Source organism: Pagrus pagrus (assembly GCF_965226575.1).
Source record: "Pagrus pagrus genome assembly, chromosome: 2".
NCBI lineage: Eukaryota > Metazoa > Chordata > Actinopteri > Spariformes > Sparidae > Pagrus > Pagrus pagrus.
In genome coordinates, this window is record NC_140186.1 from 19133153 (window position 1) to 19147710 (window position 14558).

The window sequence follows — 14558 nt, forward strand, 5'->3', positions numbered from 1 at the left end:
GCCTGTTTTGGGGCCCAGCAGGTGCTGCTCTCTCAACAGATGCCACACATTCCTCACCATCACCATCACCATCAGTTTTTCCTTCTCCCAAAGATCAGAAAGTGTGTGTGCATGTTTATGTGACAGCATGTGAAGAAATCTCATCCCACTGCACTCTGACATCTACGTCTGCTCTGTTTGGTCTGAACGCCCCGTCCTGTGGGTCATCACAGACACATGAAGCAGAAGGCGCTCAGGTGAACCTCTGTTACGTGTAATAGGGTACTCATCAAGCACCCTGCCAGATCCTCCACAACATTCTTGAGGTCGGAGTTGAGGAGTTTGTCCTCCTCCTCCTCGGCTGAAATCTTATTATCTAACACAGCAAGAACAGATTGCGGGTCAGAGTGTCTCTGGGGCTTTTCAAAATTGACGTGAATTGAGACAGAGGGTGAGATCTCATGTCATTTTATGTCAGCATGTGTGTGTGTTTGTGTGTGTGTGTCTGAGGAGGACGTGACCTTCTAGCAGAGTGTGTCTTCAGAACTTGAAAATGTCCTCATGTATTCTCCCTCTCCCTCTCTGTTTCTATAGAATTGGTCGGGAATGAAGTGTCAGTTTAAGTTATTCCGGATGGCCATGGCTCTGGTTTGCAGTAAGTCTGACTAAAGATGCCGCACTCATCTTTGACCTCATCTTAAGAAGAGTTGTTTCTGTCGCCAGAATTTAATCTCATGTGGTCCCTCATTAGAGAGATATGATTTTCCTCCAAAGGCAACGATATTAAACTTTGTGGCAGTGCAGCTTCAGCATAAAGAGATGATTTTAACCATGAAGACCTGCTGAGTGTGGCGATGCAGGACTGACCAACAGCACAGAAAGGGGAAAGGGATTATGTAACTACATATCTGTGGAGGAGAAGATCATCATTGCTGTTTTTAGGACAACTTTTTTGTATGTCCCTTCCCTCCAAGATTAAAGATTTTTGGCTCAAAGTCAAGTTAATTGTTGGAAAATGTGGTATGCTGCTTACTGTAATGAGACTGAGAACAACCACAAGGTCTAGTGGGAACTCCCCTGTTTTGTTTTATTTTTGCTGGCTAGTGGGTCAGTCTTCTGGTGTATCTGGACCACAAGATTTGTTTGCACCTGACCACTATTGTTCAGAAGAGACAGGACTTTGAGTCAGGTATTCCAGATCTCAAAACAACGAAGAAGATTGAAGAACATGAAAAGCTTTTATCAACTCAAACATTGTCCTCCTCACTCTCGTATTGATTTAGAAATGTTTTTGATGGAGTTTCTGTTTTAAGATTCAATTCAGACTCTTGGACAAAATTCTTTCTCCATTGGATTAAAGGATCGGTTCACATTTCTTCTCATTTTGTGCAAAAATAAAGTAACTATAACTATAGATCCTCACACTAAATTGTGCAAGTGGAGAATTACACTTGAATTGTGTAATTGTTAGTACACACTTACATCTTGCTAATATTGTGTTTTTCCCCCTCTCTGTCTGCTCACAGTGAGTGTAGAGTTTGGTCGGGCGGTGTGGCTGCGCTTCTACCCTCCGGCCTTCCCTCCGTGCCCCAATCCCAGCTTTGTAGCTCACCTGGGAGGGGTGGTGGTCGGCCTGACGCTGGGTGTGGTGGTCCTGCAGAACTACGAGCAGCGACTCCAGGAGCAGTCGCTGTTTTGGATCTTCTTCTGCGTCTACACCTTGTTTGTGCTCTGCGCTGTCTTCTGGAACATCTTCGCCTACAGCTTGCTGGACGTGCGACTGCCACCGCCGCCGTGACTTACAGAGGCGTATGTCAAGACACTGTATCCCCTCTATTCCTCCATTGGTAGATGCTTAGCTGCCTGGCTGGATGAGATCTGAGTTGTCAGCCACCATCCACTTCCATCTAGGGTGGCACCTGACATGCAGCAGCGCCTACTGTCGCTCTCATCTTGCCCGCCTGCTATCTTTTCGGGTTAAGCCTTACGATTGTTCCCGCTTCCCGTGCAAGCTAACCTCCACCTGCTCTTTGTCTACATTTCTGCTGGACGTTTGTCTCAAGAGTATCAGCCAGTGGGACATTTGTTTGACAACACTGTGTTGACAAATGAGAAGCCTCGGATCTAACACAACCACATGGCTTAACCTACTCTGCCTCTTCCGCCTCAATCCAACGGTGCCTTCTCGTGGAGACGTCGGCCTGATGAAAGTATTATTTCTGCACAGTTGCCTCTTGTGCAGGGTGACAGAAGTAAAACCCTGCAGTACAAACAGAAACTCTGTTTCAGACAGAGAAGTTCCTGAAAATCCTGTAATCTGTCCGCACCCTCATAAGCAGTAAATAAAGAGCAAGGTCATGTGAGAATTTAGGTTTAGTTGGTGTTTTTTCATCGTTACAAGCAGCTCAAACGCCTGAGAGGTTTAGACTGAGCAGACAGCAGGATGTAGAGAGAGCATGGAGCCACCTTCAATAGTTATTATGAATTTACCTTTGAAGGAGAGTGTGGGTTACTTTTCAGTGTTGCCTTCAGCATTTGGCACTTCCCCAGAGAAGGATTAATTTGTGTTCAGCTCTATTTGAACCTCTAAGTCGTGTCTTTGACTTGACAATTGTACCATTGTGTGTACAGATAAAAAAAGAAGCAGAAGTGCCATTCAGACTTTAAGCTTTCAAAAATGATGCCAAAACATTGCGACACGCACCAGGGGAAGAGCACGTCCCCTGACAGGAATTGCTTTTTGTGTAAGAAAAATGAATCTAATTTTGTCTGTAAGCAGTCGGCTGAATGTACCATGAACATTTTCATGATCTCTAAAGAGTCTCTCACTGACACCCGCGGGACAACCCCAGAAATGCAGTCAAAATCTTGTCATTTTTGTGACACCTCTTGGCGTTTGCAGAGAGTTTTTGCAATGGATGAGAAATTGCAAAGGATTGCACAGGAGTTTATTTATTGATTGGTGAATTAAGGAGAGTTGGTTTAGAAGAGTGAAAACATTCACGGATACAGACAGCTGGGCCATTCTGAAAAAAATCTAGTCGTTTTTCTCATTACCAAACGTAGAAGAGCACACATGCCTGACCTCGACTACATCCAGGCTGGGGTCGTTTCACTCTCACATCAGGAGGCAATGGGGGAGAGAAGTAAATCAATGCTCTCATTAGTTTTTGTCACACGTGAAAATGTTAATTGATTGAAGCGGATGGAAAACGACCCCAGCCCTGAGCTGTAAGTCTCAAACTGTACTGTACTTTAACCTCATGTTACAGTGGTAACTGCTTCGCACAAATATTATTATAATGTAATTATATACAGATTAATATTTTAACATGCATTTGCTGTTGATTTTTTTTTTTAACTTGGTGATACTGGTATGTTGTGTAAATTGTTTGGTCGGTCTGCATTGTGATATGTTAGCTATATTCTGTATGTATCCTATTTAAGAATGGGTTAAAAGTGGTCTGGGATTGTACATAATAAGGGCTACGACGCAAAAGGAGTGAGGGGTAAATCGCTGATAATATTTTAACAATGTGCATATTTTGTAGATTTGATATGTACATACTGGAGTACATTAAACAGTTTTTATACAGAAACAACACGTGATCTCTTTGGATTTCTGTCCTCATGAACACTGTTAAGAATAACGGTAAGAAAACTATCAAATAACAATGCTGACAGACCATCAAATCCAAAGTATGTCACCGTTGTAGATATATTGAATCGCCCTTAATCAGGAAACACTACTTAACTTTAATTGTTACTGCCATCATAAGTAGAATACACACAATTTAACTGTAAATGTACATAAATCTGGGTAAAATTCATGGAAAAATACCGTAATATATAATACAGTTGTATTGTGTTTGTCACTGAATTAGACTGAGAATTAGACAAATTTCCCAAAACAGGTCTACGATAAATGTGTTTTTTTCATGGTAATTAAGTGTAAACAAAACATTTCTCGACTTACTTTTTTATAATAAAATATATAATAAAATAATAAAATATATAATATAAAAATTCTGGCAACCACAGCTGCCCGTATTTTACTGTAAATTATATAGATTTATTTTTTTACAGTATATCAGTGTCTCATTGACGTCACTAGTAAGGCTGCAACAAATTTTCTCTCAAGTAATTGTTTAGTCTAGCTCATCATGATTTCCCAGAGCCCAAAGTGACGTCTTTAATTTGCTTCTTTTGTCCAACCAACAGTTCAAAACCCCCAAAACTCTTCATTTACTATCATAAATGACAAAGAAAAGCAGATCATCCTTACATTTAACAAGCTGGAACCAGCAAATGTTTGATATTTTTACTTGGAAATGACTAAAACGATTAATCAATTAGCAAAATAGTTTATAACTAATATTCCTTCAATCGATGAATCGGCTAATTGTTGCGGCTGTATTTGTCCAATGTATCCCAATGCATGTCTGTGTGTATGTGAATGAAGGTTTTCAAGCATTTAAATCTAGTTGCCCTGCACAACTTCAAGGTCACACACACAGTTTTATTCCAGATTCAGGGACAGGAATCACCCCCTATTGTGCAACGTAGAGTGCTAAAACCAAACAGGTCTGCAGCCTTGAAACCAGATTAGCTTCAAACCCCAAACCCAAAGCAGACGTCAAAGTGATCAATGAAATGTGCGAGCATACAAGAGTCAACCATAATTCATTTAGAGGAGGGACCCTTTAAGCTGTCACTGAACGTCTTCTCCGTCTAGCCGGCACAACCATATGGAAAGTAGCGGTTTTGAAGGCGTACAATGAAAAATTCATTAGGCAGCCAAGGAAAGCCGCCTCAGTTGTGTTTCCCCTTCATAAATCTCCAATTTCAAAGGTAATCATTCACCTTGGTGAGAAAGAGAAGACAAGTGGAGCTGCAGGGAAGGAAAATCTGTCTGAATGCATTTGTAGTGTCTCTGTGTTTAAGCTGCCTGCTGAGAGCAGCACTTGTTACAATTTGGCCCTGTTTTAATATGCATTTCACATCTTTTCAGGTAGAAGCAAGGAGCGGGACTTAAGTTGACAGTTTATACTCTGATGAATAATTATTACTAATGTTTCAAGCTGTGCTGATGCTGTGTCAGTGGGATTGTTGGTGTAGTTCTTATCCATTCTGTGTACATCAGACTGTGCTTGGTTAACTCTATGGTCTCCAGTATTTATATGGCACAGGCAATTATGATGCCGTGTGGTGAAACGATTTTGACAACCAAACATTATTATGTTACACCATATGTGACTTTGAATGTGTTTTTCTAAAACTATTAATAAATATAAAGTCTCTACTCTCCCTGGCAGCTATGACCTGCTTCAATTCAGCCACATTAGTGAGGTTGTTGTCACAAATGATCCCAAGGGCATTTTTTTTTTTTTTAAACAAGGTAGCAAATGTGCCGACTTGGATGCCCCTACGGTAGGTAAAACATGAGAAAGTACCCTCTATTGTGTCCTTCTCGTGAAGAAAATGTGATGCAGTGCCAAAGAGGCTCCACTTGCTAGAAAAAGATTGGAAATGTTTTACCATAAATGTATCACAACATGCTGGTGCTCCACCACATGCAGCTGGTGCCTTTTTATTTTGCAGCAGACATAAATGGGGACTCAAAACCTAAAAAGACAACTGAAAAGAAACCATAAAATAGCTCCATACAGCTTGGCTGTCGTGATCTAAGTCTCTAGAAGCTTCAAGCTTCCCAAATTGATATGAAAAGACATTATTGAGACCTTTTTAAAGCCAAAATCTTCACTGTAGCAGCTAAAATTAAAGCGCCATGAAGTGGGTGCACGAGCTCAGCTGCGTGTTGAGGGTGTAAATAATGTCTATTGAAAGCAATTTGGGATCTTGGGGCTTCTGGAGAATTGGAGACTTGCTGACGAGCTGTATGGAGCCATTTGAAGCCTTTTTTTGTGGTTGTTTATTTACATTCTAAAACAATCCCCCATCTATTTCAGGTGTTTAGCACATTGCCACATGCAATTTTATACAAATGCTCAGTCAAATCACAGATTGGATGCTAAACGTCTCTATTTCGCCAACGCAGGAGACACAGTTTTATTTCTGCAACATTGTCTCCCTCAAGAGGACACTGACGATATAACAACCTGCAATAATATGAACGTGCAAAGTTGTCTTGCAGGTCAGACAGCACACCTACAGTGATGGACTCACTGCTGAACAGTGTCCAGGTAGAGAGAGGGGCCTAGAATAGATAACTGGACAGAAATAACACAGCAAGACAAATGTTTAAGTACTAAAAAAAGCCGGTTGCCAGAGGTAACACCTCTTTGACATCCCTTTGTACCTGATTTTCTAATTCCTATCATTTAACTTAAACAGCCGATCAGATGCTTTAGGGAAGCTGAAAACTGTTGAACATGTTTGAGATGTCTGACACCATGTCTGACACCATGCCATTTGGTAGGTCTGTAGTAAAATAGGGAAAATGACGGTCTAGCTTCTAGCCACATTGCAGGCACTAAGCACCAAACCTGACTGTGGTTATCATGAACACACATTATAACTTCCTCTAATCACACATTTCATTGTTTCTTTTTGCTATTCATGTGTGTAATCATATGATATTAAATATATGGTGAAAAACAAAAAAAACCCTGTAAAATCATTACAATATCTTTAAAGAAACTCACCATTGAAACCTACTGAGATCATATTTATCCATCCGGCTCTGAGTCTAGGGGCGTGTCTGTGACGTGACGTCTACTTTCTGTCCTCGCGAGACTTCCGTGTCCACCACAACTTCCTCCAGCTAAGCGCCATTTTCGGCGTTGTCACTGGACTACAGCATGCTATTGTCAAACAGATAATAAGATTAGTGTTTTGCGTTGTAACGCCTGTTTTTCAGTATTCCTCAAAAATGGGACGAAAAAAGAAGAAGCAGATGAAGCCATGGTGCTGGTATCCTTTTGGCTGGATGACAAAACAACCAACGTAGAAATGCTAGAGGCTAATGTTAGCTCGACAAAAGGAGGGCCTAAGCTAGCCTCTCCGTAGGGTTATCTTATTGTAAGCTAGCGTTAGACGCTAAAGTATTTGGTCATTTTAGGCTAACATCACCACTTTGCGGGTCGATTTTATTCAGTCTATATTTGATATATGTAATACATTTGGTGTCGAGTACATTTACGCTGCCGTTAGTATCGTTTAGTTCAGAGGATTGGTAAAAAGGAAACAGGCGAAGCTAACGTAAGCTCCGTTGCGATGTTGGCTAGCTAACCCGATAGCCATGCATTGACGATACAGGAAAACAATTACGACCTGAGCGTCATTGATAATAACTCTGATACCTCGTTTTGGTCGAGTTGTTACGTAACCTTATAAGTTGCAGTGCCGGGCCTTTAAATCCGTAATGTAAATAAAGACGCAGGGTTGACAGTGGAGGCAACAATGACCTTTAGTTTTCATGTGATGCTCTGCCTTGATGAACTTGTCTGTTTCATGGTATATTGTTGGTGCTTTGCTCATGTTTCCTGTTTCGTTCACAACCCTTAATTCCTTACACAAGGTACTGTAATCGAGACTTTGATGATGAAAAGATCCTGATTCAGCATCAGAAGGCAAAGCATTTTAAATGCCATATTTGCCACAAGAAACTGTACACTGGCCCAGGCTTGGCTATTCATTGCATGCAGGTGGGTGCATTTTCCTTTATTGAAAATCTTAATTTATTTCCTTTGCTAAAGTGCCTTTGGTCCTGGAACATTATGGTATTGAAGTTTCAATTACTTGTCCTTTATAAAGAGGGAAATGCATGTGCTTTGCGTGGTATGACCGTATACACTTGTCACTTTGGATGTGTTTCAGGTGCACAAAGAGACGATTGACAGTGTACCAAATGCAATTCCGGGAAGAACAGACATTGAGTTGGAGATCTATGGTATGGAGGGGATACCAGAGAAAGACATGCAGGAAAGAAGACGAACGTTAGAGCAGAAATCACAAGGTTTGTACACTGAAATGTGCTTTTCTTGCAGCTGTTGTTAAATGGAACAAAGATTGTATCTTTGTGTGCTTAAACTTTGATGACCGAATGTAAAGATTGTTGAGCAATGTTTTAAAGGGCAAAGTAAATCACAGGGTCTTGTTTAATTGAATAATAATATAAAATAATATGTATTGTATGTTTTGTTGTAGAAGCTTATATTTATTCACATTTTGTTTAAGTGCATCAATTACCTTTTGGTATGAGTGTTATCTTTTTGTTTTCAGAGAGTCAAAAGAAAAAGAACAATCAGGACGACTCTGATGAAGACGATGATGACGATGATGAAGCAGGACCATCAGCACAGCAGGCTGCTGCTGTCCAGCCCCAGGCAGGCTATGCTGCTCCAATGGCCCAGCTAGGGATGCCTCCTGTGACTGGTGCTCCTGGGATGCACCCTGGAGGATATCAAGGCAAGGACCTCTGAGTTAACAGCAGAAATGAGGAATCTGCTTTAGTGACTCAGCTTAATAGAATAATCATAATATTACAAAAAAAAGAAAGAAGAAGAAGTGCTCATGAGTTCACTTTGAATTCGACTTTGATTTCCTTGATTTCATACTCAAGGTGAAGAATTGTAGTTGGTTCTGACGGGCACTCAGAGCTTAAACATTATGGTATCACTTTCCTGAGGTGTCTTGATCATTTATGTTAAGAAGTAGGAGTGAAGAGTTGGAGGATATAGATATACTGGTTACTGTGGTGAGAGTTGCACAGATATCCTTTTATGTTGGCGGTAATGAGGCATGAATATCTGCAGCAAGGCTGTTAATGGTTCACCAAGGAATATATTGGCGAAAAGTATTGAGTATCAGCGTTCATAATTTATTATTCCCTGAAACGTATTTTATTTTCTGAACTCAAGCTTCAGGGCTTGAGACTCAGATGTGACCTGTAAAACCTTGTCCTGGTCCCACATCTGATAATCAGGTGGTCGAATTTTTGGACACATTTTGTCAGTTTTTCTTTTTTGATCTTTCATTTATTTATTCATAACAATGCTAAATTTAAACCTCTCCCACTATTTTCACATTACCAGCAAGTGTACTCACATCTCTTTGATAATCTGTTAATGTTTTGACTAATTTAGACCTAAATTGTGTGTTTCATATATCAGGATCTCTGTGGGGTCATACAGTATCACAAGTTGAAATATCAATCTAGCGAAAAGTGCAGAGATCATACTTGGCTGTCGAGTGTTTGGAACCATGAAAGGGGTCATGACATTTTTTGTTGGGGTCCTGACAATGTCTTGCATTTGGTGTCAGGAAACGGTTGGAAACCCCGTGTTGTTGTTTTTTTAGATTTAAAAAACACTGCACTAATAAAACAAAGCATCCACAGTTCCACTAGGTTCAGACCAGCAATAGAATATACATATGGCAAAACTGAGCTGAAATGAAACTGTAGACATACAGCAGTAAGACATTGGAGAGGGTGTCGGATTATTGCACAAGTATTCTGCTGTGTGGTCAGTTTCCTGGGTATGTATCGTTCTGTCTGGGCTGATACAGTTTAAGCTGCAAGTAAACAGAACATGTCCTGTGTCTCATTGTTACAGGAATGCCTCCTATGATGCCGGGTGTCCCTCCCATGATGCACGGCATGCCTCCTGCCATGCATGGAATGCCACCTGGGTAAGCACTCTCTCATTGACTGTTGAATGATACACTTTTAGAGTTCATTTTTGATTCATTTTTGATTCTTTATTCATATCTTCATAAGATATCTAGGTGCACACTAGATGTAGTTTTACTGTAGTTATAGTGACAGCAAATCATAATGATCTTATTGTCTTCTGCAGCATGATGCCAATGGGTGGGATGATGCCTCCCATGATGCCAGGGATGCCTGGTATACCCCCTGGTGAGTTTTGGTTGTATTTGGGTCACAGGAGACATTTAAAATCCATTCCACTCACAGGTTGACAACATTGTCTTGAAAATATATGTATTACACATTTTTAAATTGTAGCTGAATGTGTTATTTTTGTCTGTTAAATGCTAGATTTCACACTGACGTGGTGTTCTAGCTGCATCTGTATTTTGCTCTTTATATGTTTTCAATGTAATATGCTGCAAGAAGGGTTTCTGACCCGTTTGGTTAATTGTTTAGGAATGCCACCTCACATGGCTCCAAGGCCAGGGATGCCCCACATGGCCCAAGCCGCCGCAGCAGGAGCAATGCAAAGTCGACCTGTAGCACCAGCGGCCCAGCCCTCCATCACTAAACCTCTCTTCCCCAGTGCAGCACAGGTGGGCACAATGTAACCCCCCTAACAAGACACACACAGACATTTCAGAGAGTTACGATGTTTCTGAGGCGTTGCTCTCATTTTCAAGGTAGACGGAAGCTTATTTTGAACACAGCACTTCTATTTCTCAACACTTCTGATTTCTATTTCCTCATTTTCTGTAGTCACCTGTTCCTCTTTTTCAATTCCCCATTCTGTTTTTTTAATCAGTGTCACTATCATGTAGTATTTTCTGTTCTCATGATTGAATTAAGCTAGATTATGTGGACATGTTACATGCTGTACAACGCTGTGATCTCCTCTCCACCATGCTGCAGATGGGCTCTGGTGTTCATAGCAGCACAGCAGCCGTTTCCTCTCCACCTGCAGACCTTCAGTCTGTCTCCTCCCAGCCTCCCTTTCCTAACACGCCACAAGTACGCTCACAGACAGGACTTTGACTTGGACTGTGGCAGCTGCATGTTGCTTTACTTATTAATCTGCCTGTAAATTCTTGAGTTTTAAACTAGGCTGATTACTAACAGTATTTGTCATGTCGGCCTACTTGTGCATCAAAATGAGCACGTTGGCTTTGATGTGGTGTCAAAGGATAATTATCCCTGACGATAACTGACACTTTTTTGTCTGTGAGCTTTATTTCTGTGCATGTGCTTTAATTAACACAGAATGAGGCATAGCAATGGATTTACATTGATCTTACTTTGCATCATCCACCCTTCCTAACCTCCTGACGCATGCATTCTGCAATGACGACTCATCATGCTTTGAAATGAGTGAAACACCCTGTCAGTTTTTTATCCCACCATCTGAATTGGTACTAGTCAGTTGATTAGTTATACTTGTATCTCCGGTTTTGGATCTCACAGGGCTCCAGACCACCGTCCTGAAAAACTAAACTATCAACCATCCCCAAGTCAAAATACTGTTTCTTTATTTTATTGTCATCTATAGTTGTATAAGCATTCAAATTAGCTTTACTTCCAACCTTTAAAGTTACTCAGCAGAAGTAATTCTGTACATTTATTTAGTGTACACTTGTTTTTTTGTCACATTCAACTGCAGTTGATTGTTGAACGCTTCGCTTCTTCAGAACGGAAACTCGCCGATGCTGCTGTGTGTTTACCGTTGGCTCCGTGAGCTGTTAGTTCCTTTAGCCAAACACACCGCAGGACTCAGCTGCTAACAGCTACCTAGCTCTCCTCTTGCCAATTATCAATAAGGATCTGTATTTCGCAATGTAGCGTCAAGGAAAAAATGGGTTGTGTATCCCATCAATAGTGAGTTTACTGCATCTTCTTAGATTTTTTTTTTTCCGTAGCCACTGATAGAAACTGTAGTAACAGCATGAGGAGACGTGCTGATGTAGTCAGCAGTTCAATTTTTCATTTGCTATGTGAAGTTATGCATGCATAAAACATTTTTTCCTCAATTCTGTTGGTCCCTCAAACATTTCCTATCGCCCCCAGGACAATGGGACGCTGTTAGTCTGGAGCCCTGTCATCTGATAATTAATTTACTATTCTAGATTGTAAATAATTTCTATTGTGTCATGCAAAATTTGCACCTGAATGGTGTAGTTGTAAAGAGTGTTTAAATAGTTTAATTCTCCAAGTAAAGATTTCACTGATCTACTGGCATAATGTTATTCACAAGTCAAATTGCTGTATAATTTCCACATTTAGAGCGAGAATATTCAGAGTGACCAGATAAAACGTAATTTTGAAATGATTTAAATTGAAGTGTTTTTGAAGTTGAAGCTTTTTTTGTATCTTGTAAAGGTAAGAAAGCAGCAGTTTGGACTTGACTTTTCTACCCGTCAGATATCTGTATTTACCTGTATTGTGTCTTTGCACAGGCCCAGCAGAGCACTTCAGGAGCTGCCGCTTCAAACAGCACAGCCGCCTCCTCCGACCCTCCCAAAGCAACATTCCCAGCCTACACCCAGCCCTCTGTCTCTTCTTCCTCTTCCACTTCTTCTAATCCCTCTAGCAGCACTGTGGCCAAACCCCCAGCCACAGTGACCAATAAGCCTGCCACCCTCACCACCACGAGTGCAACTAGTAAGTTGATCCACCCTGATGAGGATATCTCACTGGTAAGTTGCTTGAGCTTTCTATTTTGACCTTTCCACAGTAAGTAATGATTGATACATATAATAGTACATATAGTAATGGATGAGTTGGTGCTATATTTAACCACCAGTCTGGTTTTAAGTATTTGTTTCATAAAAAAAAGATATTTACCGTGTCAAATGGAGCATTTAGATTGTATATCCTTACTCTTTTGTGGTTATATTGAAGGTTGATTCTGAACTTGAATATCCTCAGTGTGAAATCAGGGCAGGCCAACATTGGAACCCAATTCGTAATTTTTTTGTGTTTATCTTTGTGCTGTAAGGGGCATAACAGCGTTTCCTTAGTCTGAGTGTTTGCTTTGTGTGTTGTCCCCACCAACAGGAGGAGATGAAGGCACAGTTGCCTCGTTACCAGCGTCTCATACCCAGGCCGGGTCAGGCCCATGTGGCTGCTCCCCAGGTTGCAGCTGTGGGCAGCATAATGGCCCCACAGCAAGGCATGCCACCACAGCAGCCTGGCATGAGGCATCCCATGCATGGTAAGGAAATGTTTGTTAGGACATCAGTATATTTACAGTAGGGTTGTAACGATTCTCCAAATTCACGGTTATTTTATTACCTTGGTTTTCTTTGTCTGTTTATTTATGTAAATAAAAAGACTCTGCTGAGGAACAGTCTACATATTAACTAACTGAACAAGAATAAAACAATTCTCTTAAGATCAGTACATATTAGACATATGTAGCAAAAATTATTTTTACAGTTGGATGTGAATCAAATTGTACAGATGTAATTTCCTAGCAGCCCCTGAATGCACCACGTAGAGAGCAGGTAGTGAATAGAGGCAGTTGCTAACTGCAGGTTGCAAGAAGACAGTCTGACAGAACTTGAGTTTCAGAGACGGACTGGGAGTCCAGTTTGAGAGGACACTTCAGTGTGTCAACTCAAAACTGAAAGTAAAAGAGGTGAAGTTTTGACAGTGTTTTAAAAACATGGAACCCTTTCATAAAATTAGTTTTAGTAAATTAGTAAACATTGTATCTGCATATTGAAATTAATAAGTAATATAGTTATTTTGATATTTCCTGTTTAGTTCTTCAACTTTGATATGTTTGAGATTGTGACATAATGTGTAGTTAATGCGAAGGTTGTCTCATTTTTGCACAATGAAAGTGTGAATGATTAATTGCCTGCACATCTGGCCCCTCATTAAACTAAAAGGAGGAAGAACTTCAGGAAGAACTGCACTAGACCGAAAACTTGTTCAGTCTTTTCACAGTATATTTTAAACAAAAAAAGTACACATTGAAATTAATTCATAAAAGCTTAAGTGACATCAGCTGTTAAATCTGTTAGAATTACAGTATCAACTCATTCTGCTCTCCATGTGCTCTCTCTGCAGGTCAGTATGGTGCTCCTCCTCAGGCCATGCCAGGCTACATGCCTGGAGGGATGCCTCCATATGGGCAGGGTCCTCCTATGGTGCCCCCTTACCAGGGAGGCCCTCCCATGGGCATGAGACCGCCTGTCATGTCTCCAGCTGGACGCTACTGAAGCAGCAAAGCAGCCACCACATTAGGTTTGGGGTTAACACCTTTCTCTCATCCTTGTGCTTATTCAAACCTAGCTGCAAGCAAAAAGCAGTCAGACCAGTGGTGGTGAAGACCAACTTTATTTGTTAGAACATGTGGACATTATATGTAACATCTTTATTGGAAAACAGCCAAACACCACACAAGTTCCTGAATGCTATTTTGTTGTTATTTGATTACATGTGAGGACATATTTTTTCCCCATAGGTTTCACTCAGGTTAATAGAAGTGAAGTGTGTTAAAATGATTCATATTTCTTTTGAAGCTGCTGGAGTTACATGAACGTACCAACCCCTTACAAAGGCAAGTTTCTCTTGTAAACATTTGTTTAATTTTATTTTGTAATTTTTTTTGTTTTGATAGTTTGATTGAGGCCCTCACAGCATGCTTAGGTGCTGTTGGACTTGCGTCCCCAACCTTGGTTGGTGAGGGTCTCAGTGATGAAAATGATTCCAACTAAGTAGTGTTACAAATTCATGACTCATCAGTCTCTAGCTTTACTCTTATTTCAGGTTTGTTTTTAATATTTCCTGGTCAGAAGGGTACCTGTATGCATCCTTTGTAATGTTTTATGAATCTGTTGTAATAAAATTCATCTTGAAATCCAATGCTGGTTTGTCCTGACGTACGTGGAGGTGAGTC

General features: G+C 40.7%; 2 protein-coding genes across 6 annotated transcripts in view; both read left to right on the forward strand.

Annotated features, from left to right (window-relative positions):
- The window catches only part of rhbdl3 (rhomboid, veinlet-like 3), a 62143-nt gene extending 58562 nt beyond the window's left edge, over positions 1-3581 (forward strand). For all 4 annotated transcript variants that reach the window (XM_084366811.1, XM_084366812.1, XM_084366813.1 and 1 more), the window contains 2 exons: positions 574-634; positions 1506-3581. In XM_084366811.1, coding sequence (XP_084222937.1) covers positions 574-634; positions 1506-1777 — 333 coding nt within the window. In that variant the 3' untranslated portion in view covers positions 1778-3581. The remainder of the gene's footprint in view (positions 1-573; positions 635-1505) is intronic.
- Positions 3582-6744: 3163 nt separating this feature from the next.
- znf207b (zinc finger protein 207, b) lies at positions 6745-14524 on the forward strand. Of its 2 annotated transcripts, XM_084345478.1 has the most exons (11): positions 6745-6912; positions 7520-7646; positions 7819-7957; positions 8224-8409; positions 9558-9633; positions 9801-9862; positions 10112-10251; positions 10568-10666; positions 12106-12345; positions 12707-12863; positions 13727-14524. In XM_084345478.1, the coding sequence occupies exons 1-11, from the start codon at positions 6872-6874 to the stop codon at positions 13876-13878; spliced, it is 1419 nt and encodes a 472-aa protein (XP_084201604.1). In that variant the 5' UTR covers positions 6745-6871; the 3' UTR covers positions 13879-14524. The 2 variants fall into 2 exon arrangements, with proteins under 2 accessions (XP_084201604.1, XP_084201605.1); XM_084345479.1 differs by lacking the exon at positions 10568-10666 and having other exon boundaries at positions 6746-6912.
- Positions 14525-14558: the final 34 nt, after the last annotated feature.